At 46.8% G+C, this 15,784-nt stretch overlaps 1 protein-coding gene across 2 annotated transcripts in view; it reads left to right on the forward strand.

The window, feature by feature from the left end:
- The window catches only part of LOC144125957 (uncharacterized), a 144,817-nt gene that overhangs the window by 123,246 nt on the left and 5,787 nt on the right, over window positions 1–15,784 (forward strand). For both annotated transcript variants that reach the window (XM_077659798.1, XM_077659799.1), the window contains exons 2-7: window positions 7,015–7,219; window positions 10,163–10,344; window positions 11,650–11,805; window positions 12,315–12,409; window positions 13,677–13,878; window positions 14,453–14,704. In XM_077659798.1, the coding sequence (XP_077515924.1) occupies window positions 7,015–7,219; window positions 10,163–10,344; window positions 11,650–11,805; window positions 12,315–12,409; window positions 13,677–13,878; window positions 14,453–14,704 (1,092 nt within the window). The remainder of the gene's footprint in view (window positions 1–7,014; window positions 7,220–10,162; window positions 10,345–11,649; window positions 11,806–12,314; window positions 12,410–13,676; window positions 13,879–14,452; window positions 14,705–15,784) is intronic.

A 15,784-nucleotide genomic window follows, 5' to 3' on the forward strand; every position in this document is an offset into this window, starting at 1 on the left:
GCTCCGCCGTGTCGTTGTTGACCTCGAGGAGAACAGAGGAATGTGTTGACACGTTCTGCTCTCCCTGCTTTTTTGCCCCTACCCCCCTCTGCTTTTTTATTTCATTTTTGCCTTTGCTGCCTCATAACGGTTGGTGCAGATTGTTCCCCGTTTCTTTTTTTTTTTCTGTCTGCGCGAAAGGCATTAACGCGGGGCCTTGGGGACACCGAACCAAGGGGAACGGGGCCGCCACGGTTTACACCACCGTTCCGGGAAGGTGACGAAAGCGGCCCGCATGGGGCGCTGCTGTCGCGAGGAAATTGCGCCGACTCGTTCGCACCAGCACGTTCTCGCCGCTGAAGGTGCACTTGCGCAACTTGCGCCTTCCGAGGAAGGGAAAAGATTGACAGAATACCCGCTTATTGCTTCCTATTTCCTTTTTTTTTTTCATTTCGAGTAGCCGAAAATTGCTGCGCCGAGCAGTTTTTGCGGCCGACGTCATGTGAAGTGTTATGCTGTCGGCTTCTTACCACGAGCGAACGGCGTAGCACTTGGAGCTCGGTTTTAGAGGCTGCTGCAACTCTGCATGATACATTGTCGGTGTATGGGATCATTTTAGAACACCGCCAAAAAAAAAAATGGCATAGTGACAAATAGACAACCGAGGCACTGCCTGTGCATCACAGCCCTCCACCACCTCCCCAACCTCATCCAACCCACTTCAGCCAGTGAGCTGGACCCGGAAGGCCTTAGTGAAGTCTTCTCTCTCTCTCTCTCTCTCTCTCTCTCTCTCTATATATATATATATATATATATATATATATATATATATATATATATATATATATATATATATATATATATATATATATATATATATATATATATATATATATATATATATATATATATATATATATATATATATTTATATATATATATACCTCTCTCTCTCAACGTCTGCGAGAAGGCAAGGTACAGTTAAAAACCGAGTAAGCTGATACCTCTAGCAGTGCCATGAGTACGAAAATTACGCGGTTGTTAGACAATCGCCTTACACACGCGAAATGTATTTGCATTTCCCGCTCGTATTACTTTCCGAGGCTCGGGCACTTTCTAGCAGAGCTATCAAAGTTTTAGCGAAGCCCACAAAACCCAAAGCGGCTTCGTAGCCATAACTAGAATGTATAATGGAACCGGTTCCATTATGCATTCTAGTTCGCACCAGCAGCAAGCCCGCCTTTCTGTTACATAGGCTTACTAGACGTCGGGCTACTCCTCTGGCAGCTGAAAGTCTTTGACGAAAGAAAACCACATTAATACAAACACAGTGCATAAACACACAAATACAATTTAAACACATTGTCGGTGTGAAGAACGTTCTATGAGTACTTTTCAGTTCTTAGTTGTGAACAGTGAAATCATCGCACACTAGCATGACGTCCCGTTTAACGGTCGTGTGCAAGCGAATGACATCATAGCAGCCGCGAAATTTAGTCCGAAACATACTCATCCTTTCTGACAACGTCCGTTGATTCAGCTCGCTAATAAACCTCGAGCAGCAAAGCGCCTTCGTTCTTTGTGACCCACTAGCAATCATCAAACTTTACACGAAAACTTTGCTTACGGTGCACGAAGAGATATGTGCTTAATAAAGGCGCTTTGTGGCAGCGCGTATTTTTTCCCGAAAAGTGTCGTAAAGCTTGTTTCGTCATTGAAAACGTACTTTTCTTCTTTTTTTCTTTAGAATTACACTTTGTTTGCCGAGTCTTTAATCCATTTCTAGCTGTACTCTCGCCAATGTCATTCCCACTTGTTGGCCGTACGGAATAGCAGAATGTAAATCAATATATGTCGGTTGCAAAATAAAAGGGAAGAAAAGCGAGATATAATTCTCCGGCTTTGTAGTGAGGGAGCAACCCCCGCTGTGGCGGACATATGTACGTTATAGTACTACACTACTATATGCGTATATACCGACGTGGGATATATATATACGTGGTGCCAGGCCCCAGTACGGAAAGACGTGTGCCTCTCTCGAGTGACTGCCCAACGCCGCCTTCATTGTCCCTCTGGCATTACTAATGTAGAGCAGCCAACTCTGTGCGCGCCTTCTCCGTCAGATGGCGAGAGGGAAAGCGGGCAGGCGCCGGGGGATCAATGAAGAGGCCTGCCGGTCGCGAGCCATTAGTATCTCGCTTTCATGCCAATGACTTCCTATTCTCTTTCCTCCTTCCATCCATCTATCGAGACATGCTATGGCGGGTCTGGTTACGGTATTCTCGCCTCGTGCGCCCTTCCTCCTCTTCCTCCATCCACATCCTCTGCCTTAGTGACGCGGCGGGAGCTCGTTGTCCGGGCGTCGCCCCTCCCCTGCTAGGCGCAGGAACAGCGAGAGCGCATCCCTCAATCCCGCGGTGGAAAGGGATGGAGGGAAACTGAGATGGATTGCTTGTCTGTTGAGGGGACCCGCGGCTCATCTCTGCGCCCTCCTCTTTATTTTCCTTTTTATTTTCTCCCGTTCTTTCCGATCTTTCAAAGCGTGCTTTAAACTTTCACCGGCTGATCATCCTTTTTCCGGCTCAGTCACTCTGCGCTTGAATGTTCTGCAGCTGGCTTCGCGCCTCTTTCTTCTATCCTTGCTTTCCTTTTGTGCGCTTAGTTTCTCTCTCTCTCCCTCTTTTTGCCCTCTCCTCGCTAATCATTGCTGTCGCGCAGCTCATCCCTTCTTTTGTGGCGCAGTTATGATTGCGAAGTGGCGGGAAAGTGGGGGCGAGAAAAGTTATTGCATGCGTGGAATCGTTCTAACCGTTGACTTTTTTTTTTTCGACCGGGCTCAAATTTCTTCTTTACAGACAGGAGGGAGCGATTGTAGTAGAAGTAGGCGAAAAAGAGGCTTTGTCCCACGACGCTCGTGAAGTGCCGCGAAGCATGCTTCACTTGATGTTTGCTTTGGACGGCTGAAAATTTTTGGTTACTTGAGTCCTGCCTTGTTTTTTTTTTCCTGGCTCCAGTTATGTTTTCTGGCCCGGAGAAAGTTGCCGCAACCTCCTCTCTCAATGCTGCTTTGCACCTCAGTCAACTGACTTTTTTATTTATTTTTTTCTACATGATGGTTTCTTGTCCACGTAGCACACTTGCATTGCTGTGAAGCTGCACTGCGGTACACTCGGCGTGTGTATTAGAATTGCGGAACATTTTAAAATCGTCTTTGGCGAGTTCTAGAAGCCTGTTCTTGTGACGGACTTTGTATTCTTCTCGTTAGAAGTTATGTAAAAGATGCAATTCGCGTGACTTAGTTCTGTTATTGCATTCCTAATTGACTTTTGTTTCGTGTTCTGGAGCAAAATCATTCGCACTTAAAGATTCATATTACCCCGATATGTTTTAGGAACAACGCAACGTGGTATGCTATAGGTAAGCAGAAAGAAAGGAAACGCAAGTCTGTTCGAAATGGAAGATATCCAAAAATTCTCTTGCGTTCAGTGGGGAAAAGAAAAATTCGTCTATTCTCTAACATGGTTATTTATCCATCTTCGTCTCTGCTTGCTGTCTTCCGTTCGCCACCAGCCAGCGCTGTTTTCCGTTCTTCATTCTGCAGGCTTTCTTCTAAATTGCCTCTCGTTTAACTCTGCCGAGCGGCTTCGCTCTGGAGGACATCAGCTAACAGCTTTATCGTCAACTCTACTCCCACGCTGCTGTGATGAAGGCTGTGGAGAGACTACGCACTCGATGGTGATTAAATAAAAAAAAAAAGCAGTGGAGAAGCGGTGCTGAAGGCAGCAGGCACGCTCGGGTGTATAAACAGGGGCCCCCAAGCGCGAATGCGCCGCACTGGCAGTGCCCGCAGCAGCAAAGTCGGGGCGGCGGTGCAGGCAAGGAGACGGAGCGGCGGTAAACAAGCCCTTAAACCGATCGGGGCGCAAACGGCGGCAGCGCCCGTCCCGAAATCGGAGCTTAAGCCGGCTCGTAAAAAGGAACCAACGGGCTGCGCGCGCTGTGTGCTCCTCCTCTCCCTCTTCCGCTCATCCCTCGTGTTGTGATAAACGCCGTCGGGGGCACTGCGCGCGTTCGCTAGCGTTAGCGGCGCAGTTCCCGCTGTGCTTGCGTTAGCTGCTTCTCGCAGCTCGCTGACGCTGGCTTCACCAGGGCCACGGCGACGCTGCCGGAGTCCCGGGCTGGGAGAAAGGGTGTAAGGGGAGAGCGTAAGACGGGAAGGGTTATGAATAGCTCATGATGAATAGCTCAGCCAATTTTCGCTTCCCTGTTCTCGTTGTCTGCTGGTCTGTAGATGTACATTGTAATAGTTTTACGCTGCCAGAAATGACAAAAAGTATGGTGGGGCAGCCTAAAAGAATGTAAACAATGGAGCCCCTGCCTGTGCCACTACGTATAACAAGCTTTACCAGAAATGACAGTCCGAATTGCTTCCGCGTGCTGAGGCACGACCAATGCCCGAAGAACAAGCATCGAAGGTTAAAGCGATATGGGGAACCTGCGCTGCCAAGGTGGCACTGCAGTTCCATTTGGTGACTCAAAAGTGCTTTTGTCAGCCGCTTGGGCCGCTGCAAACGCGAGAACACATTCTACGAGATTAGATACCCGCGTTTGGCTGACAGCATTCATTGCCTAGCTTCTCTCGGCGTAGCCCAGATAGCTGACGCACGACACGTGCGCCTTCGACACAGCGCGGAGGCTCACGCCAATAAGCGCCTGAAGGTGGCGCGGAAAAGTACGAAGAGTACTACCCAAAACTGCTTGCTCTTCTCGCTAGGCAGTGTGTTATGGCGCTGCAATCGACACCGCAAACTTCAGCAGCTCAAGTTCCCCATACAGCTCCAGTAAGGGGGTGAGTGAGATTTCAGAGCATGAGATCGGCTGGTTGGAAGCCCTGTTCGACGTAAGGATGTGTGCGTGTGGCGTATGTCAGGTGCTCTGTGCACACACGCACACGGGCAGAACTTTCTGCGTTCACTCATGCACCGAAAATATGCACCGCAGCAGTGCGGGAATTGAAAAGGAAGGCAGCGCAGATCGCGGCGCGTAACGGTAGCCGGCGAGAAAGCGGCCACAAGCGAGGCGTGGTGTCGCGATATATGAGCTTGCAGCTGGGACAGATCGGGCTGTGCCGTAGACCGAGCGGGAAGGATGGAGCGCGAGCAGTAAATGGTGAAAAATGAGGAGCACGGAGGCGGCGGGCGCGGTATGAGTGGAGAGAGGGAGAAACAAAAACAAAGATGATTGGAGAGAGGAGGAGGAGAGCGACCACGTGACGTCTCGCATGCGGTTGCCACGGCGACGCTTTGCCGGCGATCACTGAACTCGCCCAAAGGTCACGGCTAGTAGGAGCCCGCCCTCTCTTCAGCCTCCTCCCGCTGCTCCGCTTGTCGTCATGGCAACAGCTTGGGGGCCATGGTCACGTGGTAGTCGCTACTTTTCACGCTCTTTTCCGTCCGTCGGTGTTTTTCGTTCCCAAGCCCGTGCCCTCGCACACATGCTGGTCACCGCCAGCCGGCATGGTCTTTCTGGCGGACGCGTTTTGGAGATTCTGGTGTTGTTCATCATGCTTTCTTTTTAGTATAAGTTACCTGCGCGTCCTTTATTGATCGTACGAAAATAGCTATGCATCATGTGCGCAGGCAGCCAGTAAGAAGTGCTTTCAGAGCGTGGTTATTATTATTTTTTGTATATGTGGGTGGAGGACTTCTTTATCCTCAGCTTTTTTTTTTACCTGTGGCTTTACCTGCTCTAGGCAACGCATGTCACAATGTTGTTTTGACTAAAACATATCGGCAACTGAATAACATGTTGCAGGCGATTTCAATTCTGATGGTCTCTTTGGAATGTAGTAGGTATGCATAGGTTTGAGACTTTCTCTTTGGTCTGATGATGGTCTATGATTGAAATGAAATAACGCATCAAGTGCAGGAACACAATGGAGCAGCGAGAAAAAATATGCCTGATTTGCTGCAAACAGCTACAAGAACATAGTTAGTGGTGGCTGCGGTGTACTTGTGCATGTGTAAGCCCACATTAAACAATTTTCGATACATCAGTCGTAATGTGGGATCTAGCAGCTGTAGCCAATCTCATAGTTTTCAAAACAACTCTTTTCTGTCTAACGCACTTATGTCTTCGTCTGGCTTGCTGTCTCCATAAAAGACAGTTCGCCGAACATGGTCGAGAGGTGTGCCTCAAATGGTTGTCTAGCGTGAATGAAAGATTGTGAGCTTATATAATGCAACAGCATCGGTAATGACTGTCAGCTGAGAAGCAATTTACTATGAAGATATAGGGAAAATGGTGTTGTTTAATTGCTTCATTTTCAGCTCATAGCCTGGCCTTTACATTGAGCTTGAACCAAGCTATCAAAAGGTCATCCTCGAAATTCATGCTTGCATAGCAGGAGCAATAATTTAGCACACTATTTAAAAGCGTAGCCGCACAAGGTTTAAAAATGGAGCACGATGTGTGTAGGTGCACAATTCTTATTGTTCTCATTGATCGAAGCAGGTTCATCTGTGACCGCAAGTGTCGTTGAGCCTTCTTGATGCCTTCCTTATATGAGGGCATACTTATCGTCAAATAGAATTAATGCATGAGACAAAAAAATATTTTTAAAAATCAATGCACTGTTTTTGGTTCCTTGTTGGAATCCGCCCTTTTCACGCGGCCGCTTTGCGCATGCGTGCCTTTTCTCCTCCAGCTCCACTGGTTGAAAACAAAATCGCCAGCTCCTACTGTGCATGCGCAGTTCATGTTAGTGACAGGCGCGTGCGAAAGATGGCGGCAGCTGTCAAGCACACACTTGCCACTTCTCAGGCGCAGCTGGCTCCTCGTGGAACCGGTTCGCGCCTGCGCCCCCAAGTGCGTTTGTTTTCAACCAGTAGCAGACGAATTTTCTCTACTCCCCAGAGAACCACACATCTTATGTAGAAGGCGGATTCAGTCTGTATGCTTGTCCTAATTATGCTTGCTGCAATTAGTGTGACAGGTGTGCAGGATAACTTATGCTCCTCACTTGTTTGCTTACAGTCGTGCTGGTGACAGGAGCCACGGGCTACGTTGGCTCACACGTGGTGAAGCTGCTGCTGGAAGAGGCCGAGCTGCGTGTCCGAGCCACGGTGCGCAACCTCGAGCAGGAGGACAAGACCAAGTTCCTGCGTGAGCTGGTGCCCGATGCCAAGTACCCCATTGAGCTGGTACAGGCCGACCTGCTCAAGGAGGACACCTGGAAAGAGTTGAGTCATACGCCCCTCTTTCACGCACTGTGCGGAAGTAGTGGTGTGCAGTTGGGCGCTTGCATAAAAGATGCAACGCTATGAGGCTGTATATACGCGCAGGGAAAGTGGTAGGTGCAACGTTAAGATACAGGAAGACAGCTTATAATGGGATAAGGAACAAGGGCAAGTTGATGATATCCTAGCTGAGATCAAGAGGAAGGAATTGGCATGGAAAGAGCTTGTAATGCGAAGAGCAGACAACCAATATCGCCGCTTGCTGTAGTGGAGCGGATTCCAGTGGAAGGCAAGCGTAGCAGTGGGTGACATCAGAAGGTAAGGTGGCTGGATGAGATTAGAAAGTTTGAGGGGAAAGGGGCATGCAGCTGGTGCACGACAGGAATAATTAGAGTTAACTGGGAGAGAGGTGTTCACTCTGCGACGGACGCGCAGTTAGTTTGATGGTGATAAGGATGAAGGCTATACATTGAAACACGTGAAAAGCATCCGAATAAACTCTTGCATTTGCATGAGATTCCGCACAGGGTTTCTCAACACAGCTGCTCAAACTGTGCTTGCATGTGCTAAAAGCAATCGGCATTATTTTAGATCAGTAATTTATGCTCATCTAGCCCACAACACAGGCCTGCCTCGAATGTCATGGGAATGCTTTTTCTTGATAAACTGAAGTTAGGGTTCAGTATATAACCTGGGTGACCACTTTTTTGAGCGTAGCCGTAAAATGCAGCGGCTGCATATTTGCTTACCTTGTGATGCACAGGAATGGACAAACCTGTGCAGAGAATTCAGCATATAGTCCTCATCGTGTGCATGCTCAGGGCCACTTGCTTAGAACTGTCAGCTAGATGACAAATGCTGTTTGCTGTAGTATCGTTGATTTGTTCTCCGTTTATCCGGAAATCCTAATGACTACCGGCGTGGTGGCCAACTCTCATCTGAGTAAATGGTGTCGGACGCTCGTTAATTCGGAAGTAGCTGGGCTCACTGGCCCGGCGGGTACCGTGCGAGATATTACTGCACAGGAAACGGTTGTGCATTTAGCCTAGCTCCTCAAGCCTGAACAGCACGTTGCAGTCTTGACCGCCCCCCTCTGCCATGGGCGCAATTGCTGGCTTAACAAAAATTACTGTATAGTACCTTATACGTACAGTAACTATAGGCTTAACCACAATCGCAGGCCACCGTCACTGGAAAATAGTCCGGCCGCATAGTTTCGGTTTCGCGTTTCTGTGCTTCGAGCCAGCCCGTGCATAGGCCATTCAGCCGAGCACAGCTACGCGCTGGTGCTCCCGCACCTACGCATTCCCTCGTCTGCATGGTTCCTCCGTTCTTGCAGAGCTCCGAAACTGCGCGCTTTTCCCAACCTGTTCAGAATTTGCGCGTTGGAGCCTCCTCACATGCTACTACGCCGCTTGTACGGAAGATCTGCCGTATTTACACGATTGTAAGTCGACCTATTTTTCAAAATTTGAAATTTCGAGGGGTGGGGGTCGACTTACAATCGAAACGAAAACATCGCACTATAAGAGTAAAGGCGAGACAAACGAGATATCGGTCATGCTACAGCGTGGTGGCATTTTTGCTGCGCAGCTCCGTCGCATCGCTCTTGGTGCTGGCCTTGAGCAGCTTCTATGTCAATGCGCAGAACTGGCATCCCCGCGCCCGCGGGCGGCGACCGATGGTGGCTATCGATAAGCAGCAAGCTGGCACCCCACGCGTGGCTGCTGACTGCGGTTGCTGATAAGGGGCGGCGGCCTGATAACGCAATCGCGTTCTATGGGGAGCTCGAGCGACCAACAAGTTTTCTTTTTACTTTCAAATGCGCGCTCAGCGCTCAAGGGAGCGTTGATAGTTGATGGAAGGGCCGCTGTTCCAATCGAGGCGGCACCCCCACTCAGAACGGCAGTGGTGCCGGGGAGTGTCTGTATCCGACGGAAGAGCCGACGCCATTCACGCGTAGTTTCTCTTTGGCTCTGATGCATTTGACTACTGCCGGCCGCGTTTCACAAGTTTTTTAATGTAGTGCTTCGTCAGTCGTCATTTGTGCTCCGGGTCCGGCAAGCGACCGGCGCTCGTGCACCGCTACATTCAAGATGGCTGCCATTCTTACGCCGAAGAAACGAATAGCCGCGCGCCGGGTGGCAAGTTCGACATTCGCAACGGGTGATACAGGTGTGGCAGCTGCAGCGAGGAAAATTTTCAGCTGTTCCACGCGATGTCGTGATGTGGCTGTTTGCGAAGTGCGGGATTTCGTTGGACGACGACGTTAGAACGACATGCTGTGGGACTGCAGCAGCGATCACGACAGCAGCGCTAGTGGGGACGATGGCGCAAGTGTGGACGAGTAGTCCAGTGACTAATAATTTTCGTTTTGGAATGTGTCCACGGGCACGCCCGCGCGCGGCAGCCGATAGCAGTTGGCGATAAACGGTGGCCGTTGGATAATGCTATCGCGTTTAACTATTCAGGGCCAAGCTTTAACAACCTTGAAGTTTGTTTTCAGAAATGTGATTTGGGGGGTGTACTACTATCGCGTTGCACCATGGCACACGCCGCGGAGGCCTTTACCGTTTTGGAGCAGCTCTACTTACACGTTCCTGAGTATGTGCGCGCAGAAAGTTATTTGACAGAAGTGTGAAAGATTGTCGTTCCAGCGCATTTTCACACTTGGAAAGCAGACGACCATCGTCCGGACCAGATGAATTTACTGGGATGCGAATGGTTTTTAGCAGTTTCTTAGGTCGGTTCAGAATTAGAACGTTTTTTTCTGGTCCCTTAAAGTTTGAATTCATGAGCTTTTTCTACACTCCCATGTTCTTCCTTCCTTGTGGAGGGTATTTGATTATGCCTCTCTAATTGATGGGTATATCGGCCTTCCATGCATGCCAATATGATTACGTTTGGTACACATTACTCATGCTGTAACTTGCTTCTGGTTGCAGTGCTGTGAAGGACTGCACATACGTCGTGCACGTGGCTGCACCCACACCGCACTCATCGCTGTCCAAGGACAATGACCTGCTCAAGCTGGCTGTGGACGGCACCAAGGCAGTGCTGCAGGCTTGCGCTGATTCTGGAACCGTCAAGAGGGTTGTCCTTACCAGCTCCATCAGTGCTGTCTTTGGTATGCTTGAGTACTGACTGTATGCATTGGATCATATCTTGTGTAGCCCACATAAAAATGCAAGCAATTGTGTGTTTCAGGATTTGCTGTTGATTGACTTGCTTTGCACTCTATGAATCATGCTACAGTCTTTGTGGCTTCAGTTACAAGTAGAATGGAATTGCTAAATGATCCAGTACTAACAGGGCTGAATCACTGCCTCACTGAACGTACCATTTGGGCATTGGTGCACACTTGATTTCAGCCATAGACAAGCGTTTATGTGGACATGAAGAGAGTATGTGGCGGGCACAAAATTAATGATGCAATCAGTCTTGTTAATGAGGTTGTGGTTTGGTTTGGTTTATGGGGTTTAACGTCTTAAAGCGACTCAGGTAATGAAGGACACCGTAGTAAAGGGCTCTAGATGATTTTGACCACTTTCGGTTCTTTAATTTGCACTGACATCACACAGTTCACAGGTGCCTGGAGTGTCTTCTCCATAAAAACGTGGCAGGGTTGAACCTGGGTCCCCTGGCTCAGTAATTGAGTACACTAGCTACTGTGCCACCATGACGAGGCTGTTAATAAGATTACGGTGGGCTCACCAAGCCAGAAATCTCTCTGACAGTGTCAAAAATTATCCTTTCTATCCGTCGAGAAAATTTTTTTTCCATCCTTGTGAGGTTATGTTGACCTGTTTCCCCATATTCATGTAGAACTCTACTGCTTTCACCAGTGTTCTTTTCACTTGTACTTGTATTCTGTCTTGTGCTGCTTTAAGTGGTGAACTGCTACTTGTGAATTGTGCCGATTTGTTTACAAAGAGCTTGTTAACATGTTTCTGCTACAGAGATAAGGATGGTGAAGCAGCTGGACAGTCTGTAATTAAGAAAGCAAAATGGTGCACCTCATGATTCTATACGTAATGCTTACTTTGTTTGGTGGCGGTCAGTGTCTGTCAAGAACTTTCAGCCATGATGCCCTCAGACTGCAAAATGTTCTCTGTAGATTACTGGCCATTTCCTCAATTAATTCGGTTTTCCAGTGGCAGCCCACTAGAAACCCCAAAATATTGGCCCATAGGCTATTAATTCGGTGCAGACAAGTCAAGAACTGTTAATTAACCTGTCAGTTAGTAGTTCATGCATAGAAAAGCAAGCCTTGTAAGCATACATTACATGCATTATGGTCCTTTCAATTTCAATGTTGTTCCACTGGGTTATGCAACATGCTTACCCAGTGCCCTGCATTTTTATGAAAAAAAAAAAAAAAACTTCACGTCATTTGTTGCTTATGAGTCGATGGTTTGCTGTGACCATGCAGACCAGTCCCAGCCAGCAAGTGCGCTCAGCGAGCGTGAAGGCAAGCCATTCACAGAAGAGGACTGGAGCAATGCAGAGTCTGCCACCCTGGATGCATATGGAAAGGCTAAGACCCTCCAGGAGAAGGCCGCATGGGACTTTGTCAAGGAGCTGCCTGGTATACACTTCACTGATGTCTCTGCACATGCGTATATTTTTTCAAATTCAGGAGTGGATTGTCTGCTTTTCTTGCTTGTTTAGCTACAAGCTGTGCTTTACACATAGCCAGGGCATTGCAAGAAAAAAACATATGTTCTTTCATATGTCTACGGTGATTTAATGCTGGTGGATCAATAAATTATGTTTGCTGCAGTTAGCATGAAAAAGGTTTTATTTCTTTGCCAGCTCAACAACATTTTTCTATTCAGTGCATAAATGATTGCTAGAGTCCTATCATGCAGCTGCACCAGCAGCTGCTGCAACCAGGGAACAGTGGCAAAAAAAAGCATTGCTTTTTTGTACTGCAGCACACACGTTAAAACAGTAGTTTGTGAAGGAGCATATTTTTTACCGTACTTCTTGGCTGCTTTGAACATACCATCTCAGGTTTGTGTAGAAAGACCTTTATTATGCCTTTTAGCTCCTAGTGCTTAAACTGTACCCTTTTTATTGCTGTTTACATTGCAGAAGAGAAGAAGTTTGAGCTCGTGGTCATCAATCCTGGGCTTTGCATTGGACCTCTGCTGCAGAAGACGACCCATGGTGTGCCCACCAGTGTGCTGGTAAGAAGTGTAGATTGCATAAAGTGATTGTTGTACTTGGCTCTTCTGCTGTTCTTAATGTAGATTTAAGGGATAAGGGGAGCACCACATTAAGGTTAATTTCTGCTAATGCTGCATAGTTAAAAGTAAATGCATGGATGTCTCATGTTTTTTCTCCGAGCGTAAATGAACCTCTTCGTCTTGTCGATCTTCTTATCTGTCGACATTTTTTTTTTCATTTTTTTTAGTTAAAGTGCATAAATGCATGCCTTTAACCAATGTTAAGAGCATGCATATTTCATTTTTGCATGCTTTTGATAGAGTGCAGTGAAAGTCAATCAGCTGCTCCTTCTGTTCCTGACATTAACGGTAACGACAGAAGCTGTGCACAGAGAAATCAAGAAAAAACATCAGCCCCGTAGACATTACTGTGCTTGGCTGAGAGTTGCAACTTGCAGTATGTAATTAAGGATAGATGTATCGTTCTTATGCTTATGTAAAGCCACGTTAGGTATTTGCCTTTCTATACAACACAACATCCCCATGGTTCCTGTTTGTATCATCCTGCTAGGTAATTCCTTGTTGACACATACACACATGAACTATAAAATTTGACCAGATGAAGGTTTTTCAGCGTCTGATCTAGCAGCATGGAAGACGCAATTTACCTTTCTCATTTGAGTTGTGAAGGAAGGTCTGTAAATTTATCGTTTTTTTTTAAACCCAGCCAGTGGCGGTGAATTATTTATGCTGCACATATGTATAAGAACAATGTTCTTCAGTGTTTATGGCGTGCTTGTATGTTGTCGACATGGTACCGTGCCACCAAAATCGCCCACATTTAAATTCCGGCCGCTGGGAATGTTATACGATAGAGTAAGTGTGCGCAGAAATGTACAGCTAGCCTTGGCCAAAGGACTTCAGGCCATATGGTTAGCTTTCAAGCCATATATAGTGGAGCTCTCATGTAAAGTGCTCATAAAGACTAAAAGGTCATAAAAGCTTACGATGAAGATTCTCCTAACCATTTAACCCAACAGAGATTTAGAACTTTAGGGGTGCCTAAGTGACCGAGTCCGCAACTGAAGATATTCGACTAAGGCCGTATAGCCACTTGCCATGGGTTTCAGGCAGGCCTGGGAATGGACAATCTCTTAGGAGCAGAACATGCAGCAGCTGGTTTCTTCAGTTTTGTTGCTGTTACCACACACTATGGCAGTTTAACTGAATCACTGAAAATGCATTGGGTCAGTCGCTGTTGCTTACCAGATTCTGCACATGTGTGCAGCTGATCAAGCGCTTCATGGACCGGTCCATACCTCTGGTGCCCCCAGCGTCGCTGAGTGTGGTGGACGTTCGTGACGTGGCACGGGCGCACGTGCGTGCTCTGACTGTGCCAGGTGCTGCACACAGCCGCCATATTGTCACCAACCAGTGCATCTCTGTCAAGGAAATGGCCACAGCTCTTGCAAAGGAATTCAAGCCTCATGGTGAGACAGATACATGGCATACTGGTACATGGCTGCTAGTGTCTTGTTTCTTCAAGGCTGGCTTATAGGAATGGACAGCAAACTCTATTACATAATATGCTTTTTTTTTTTTGTAAAGTGGTGCAGAACTGCAGTACGTTGTCAACACATTACAATTGCTTTCATAGCTTTTGTGTCATGTACTGTTAATGTGGAAACATTTGGAGACTGGCACCTGCTTTTTCTTTAAAAGTTCATCATCGCTAAATCACTTGCATGGACCAGAGTTGCAAATGTGTGCAGGTTTTGAGACTTTCATTTCAAGTACTGCTCCAGCTTATTTTTACTGGGATGTGAGAAAAATATTGATTGACAGTGTATAACATTCTAGCATATATTTAATAAAAGCAAGCCTGCTACTCAGGTGTTGCTAGCTTGTTTGTAGTGTGTGGTGCGAGAGGCACTGAATGCATATTGTGTATCGACCAGACAAAGCAATTCACAGGGCTCAGGCCAAGAAGGTTATTATTACGAAATAGCATGCTTATGCATGCACACACTAAGAATGGTTTGCTGGCAATATTGCACCTTGCAGGCTACAGCATCTCCACTGCCGGAGCGCCATATTTCCTGATGTGGCTGAACAGCCTGGTGGACAAGAACTCTAAGCTGCTCATGTCCAAGCTGAACAAGCCAAGCACATATGACAACGCTCGCATGCGCGAGGTACTTGAGATTGAGCCACGTGATGTGCAGCAGTCGATCCTGGACACTGCCTACAGCATGATAGAGTTGGGCGTTGTCAAGAAGTCCAAGAAAATGAAGAAGCAGGAGCTTTCCACTGAGGGTAAGCACATGCTGTGTGCCTTTGTCAGAATGTCCTAAAGAGCTAATGAAAGATTCAATCAAATATGTTATCTACTGCCTTCTGGTAATTATGTAGATTTAAATGCATAAGGTGCACGCACAAGTATTGCACATACAACACTCAGAGATGCATGTAAATGTGCCAACTCCTTCAAATGTGCTTTATTAGTATTAGTGCTGACGGCATGTTCTCTTTATGTGCCATTAATGGGCTGAGCCATGTTGTACAGGAAAACCCAGTTCATTTGGATTTCACAGGACCGAAGAAAATGTCAGAATTAAGTGAATATAGAGGTGCAAACATCAACATCTGTATAATTGCATCGAGAATTCAAAACATTCATTGAGAGACTGGTCTTCTGGTTCGAGTGCATAAAACTGGGGGAGAGGAGGGGAGACAGCCACAACTGTAGCTCATTTGGTAGGGCGTCGCACACAACGTGCGGAAGTCACGGGTTCGACTCCCGCTGATGGCGTGCTGTTCTCTCACCTACTTTGTAAGATAATATTTTATCTACAATAATTGGTGAATTCGTATTTTCATTCTCTAAACAGAAAAGGGAGTAACAGCAATATTTCCCTGTGATTCCTTCAGTTTCAAACACTTGGCTTCTTTTTTGAATCACCATCAGGTGCTGCATCCACCTTTGTGAATGTAACCTGAAAAAAAAAAAACCTTGTATATATGTACAATTTTTGCATATTAGGAGCAGTGTTCACAAATGGAAATGTGATAGAATCGGATTGAAATTGTACAGTCTTACCTGATATTTATAATAACAATTTACTTTCGAGTGGTGCTTTGATCAAGCTTTAGGTTTTAAATAATTTGCTTCTCTAACAAAATCTTTTTGGTGCCTCAGGGTAATTAATATACTGTGGGAGCTCTTTATTTCAGACTAGTTTAATTCTAACTCCCGGTTTATTAGAACTCACACTGAAGTATCGTCAACTAGAAGTGTACTTGAAAAGACTCCTTTTAATTTGAACTCTGCATAACGCTAGCACAGTTTTGATTCCCTTTGAGCTCAACATTGGGTTTAAATTATCTGGAGCTGAC

This window comes from Amblyomma americanum, chromosome 3 (genome assembly GCF_052857255.1).
Source record: "Amblyomma americanum isolate KBUSLIRL-KWMA chromosome 3, ASM5285725v1, whole genome shotgun sequence".
In the NCBI taxonomy this organism is placed as follows: Eukaryota; Metazoa; Arthropoda; class Arachnida; order Ixodida; family Ixodidae; genus Amblyomma; species Amblyomma americanum.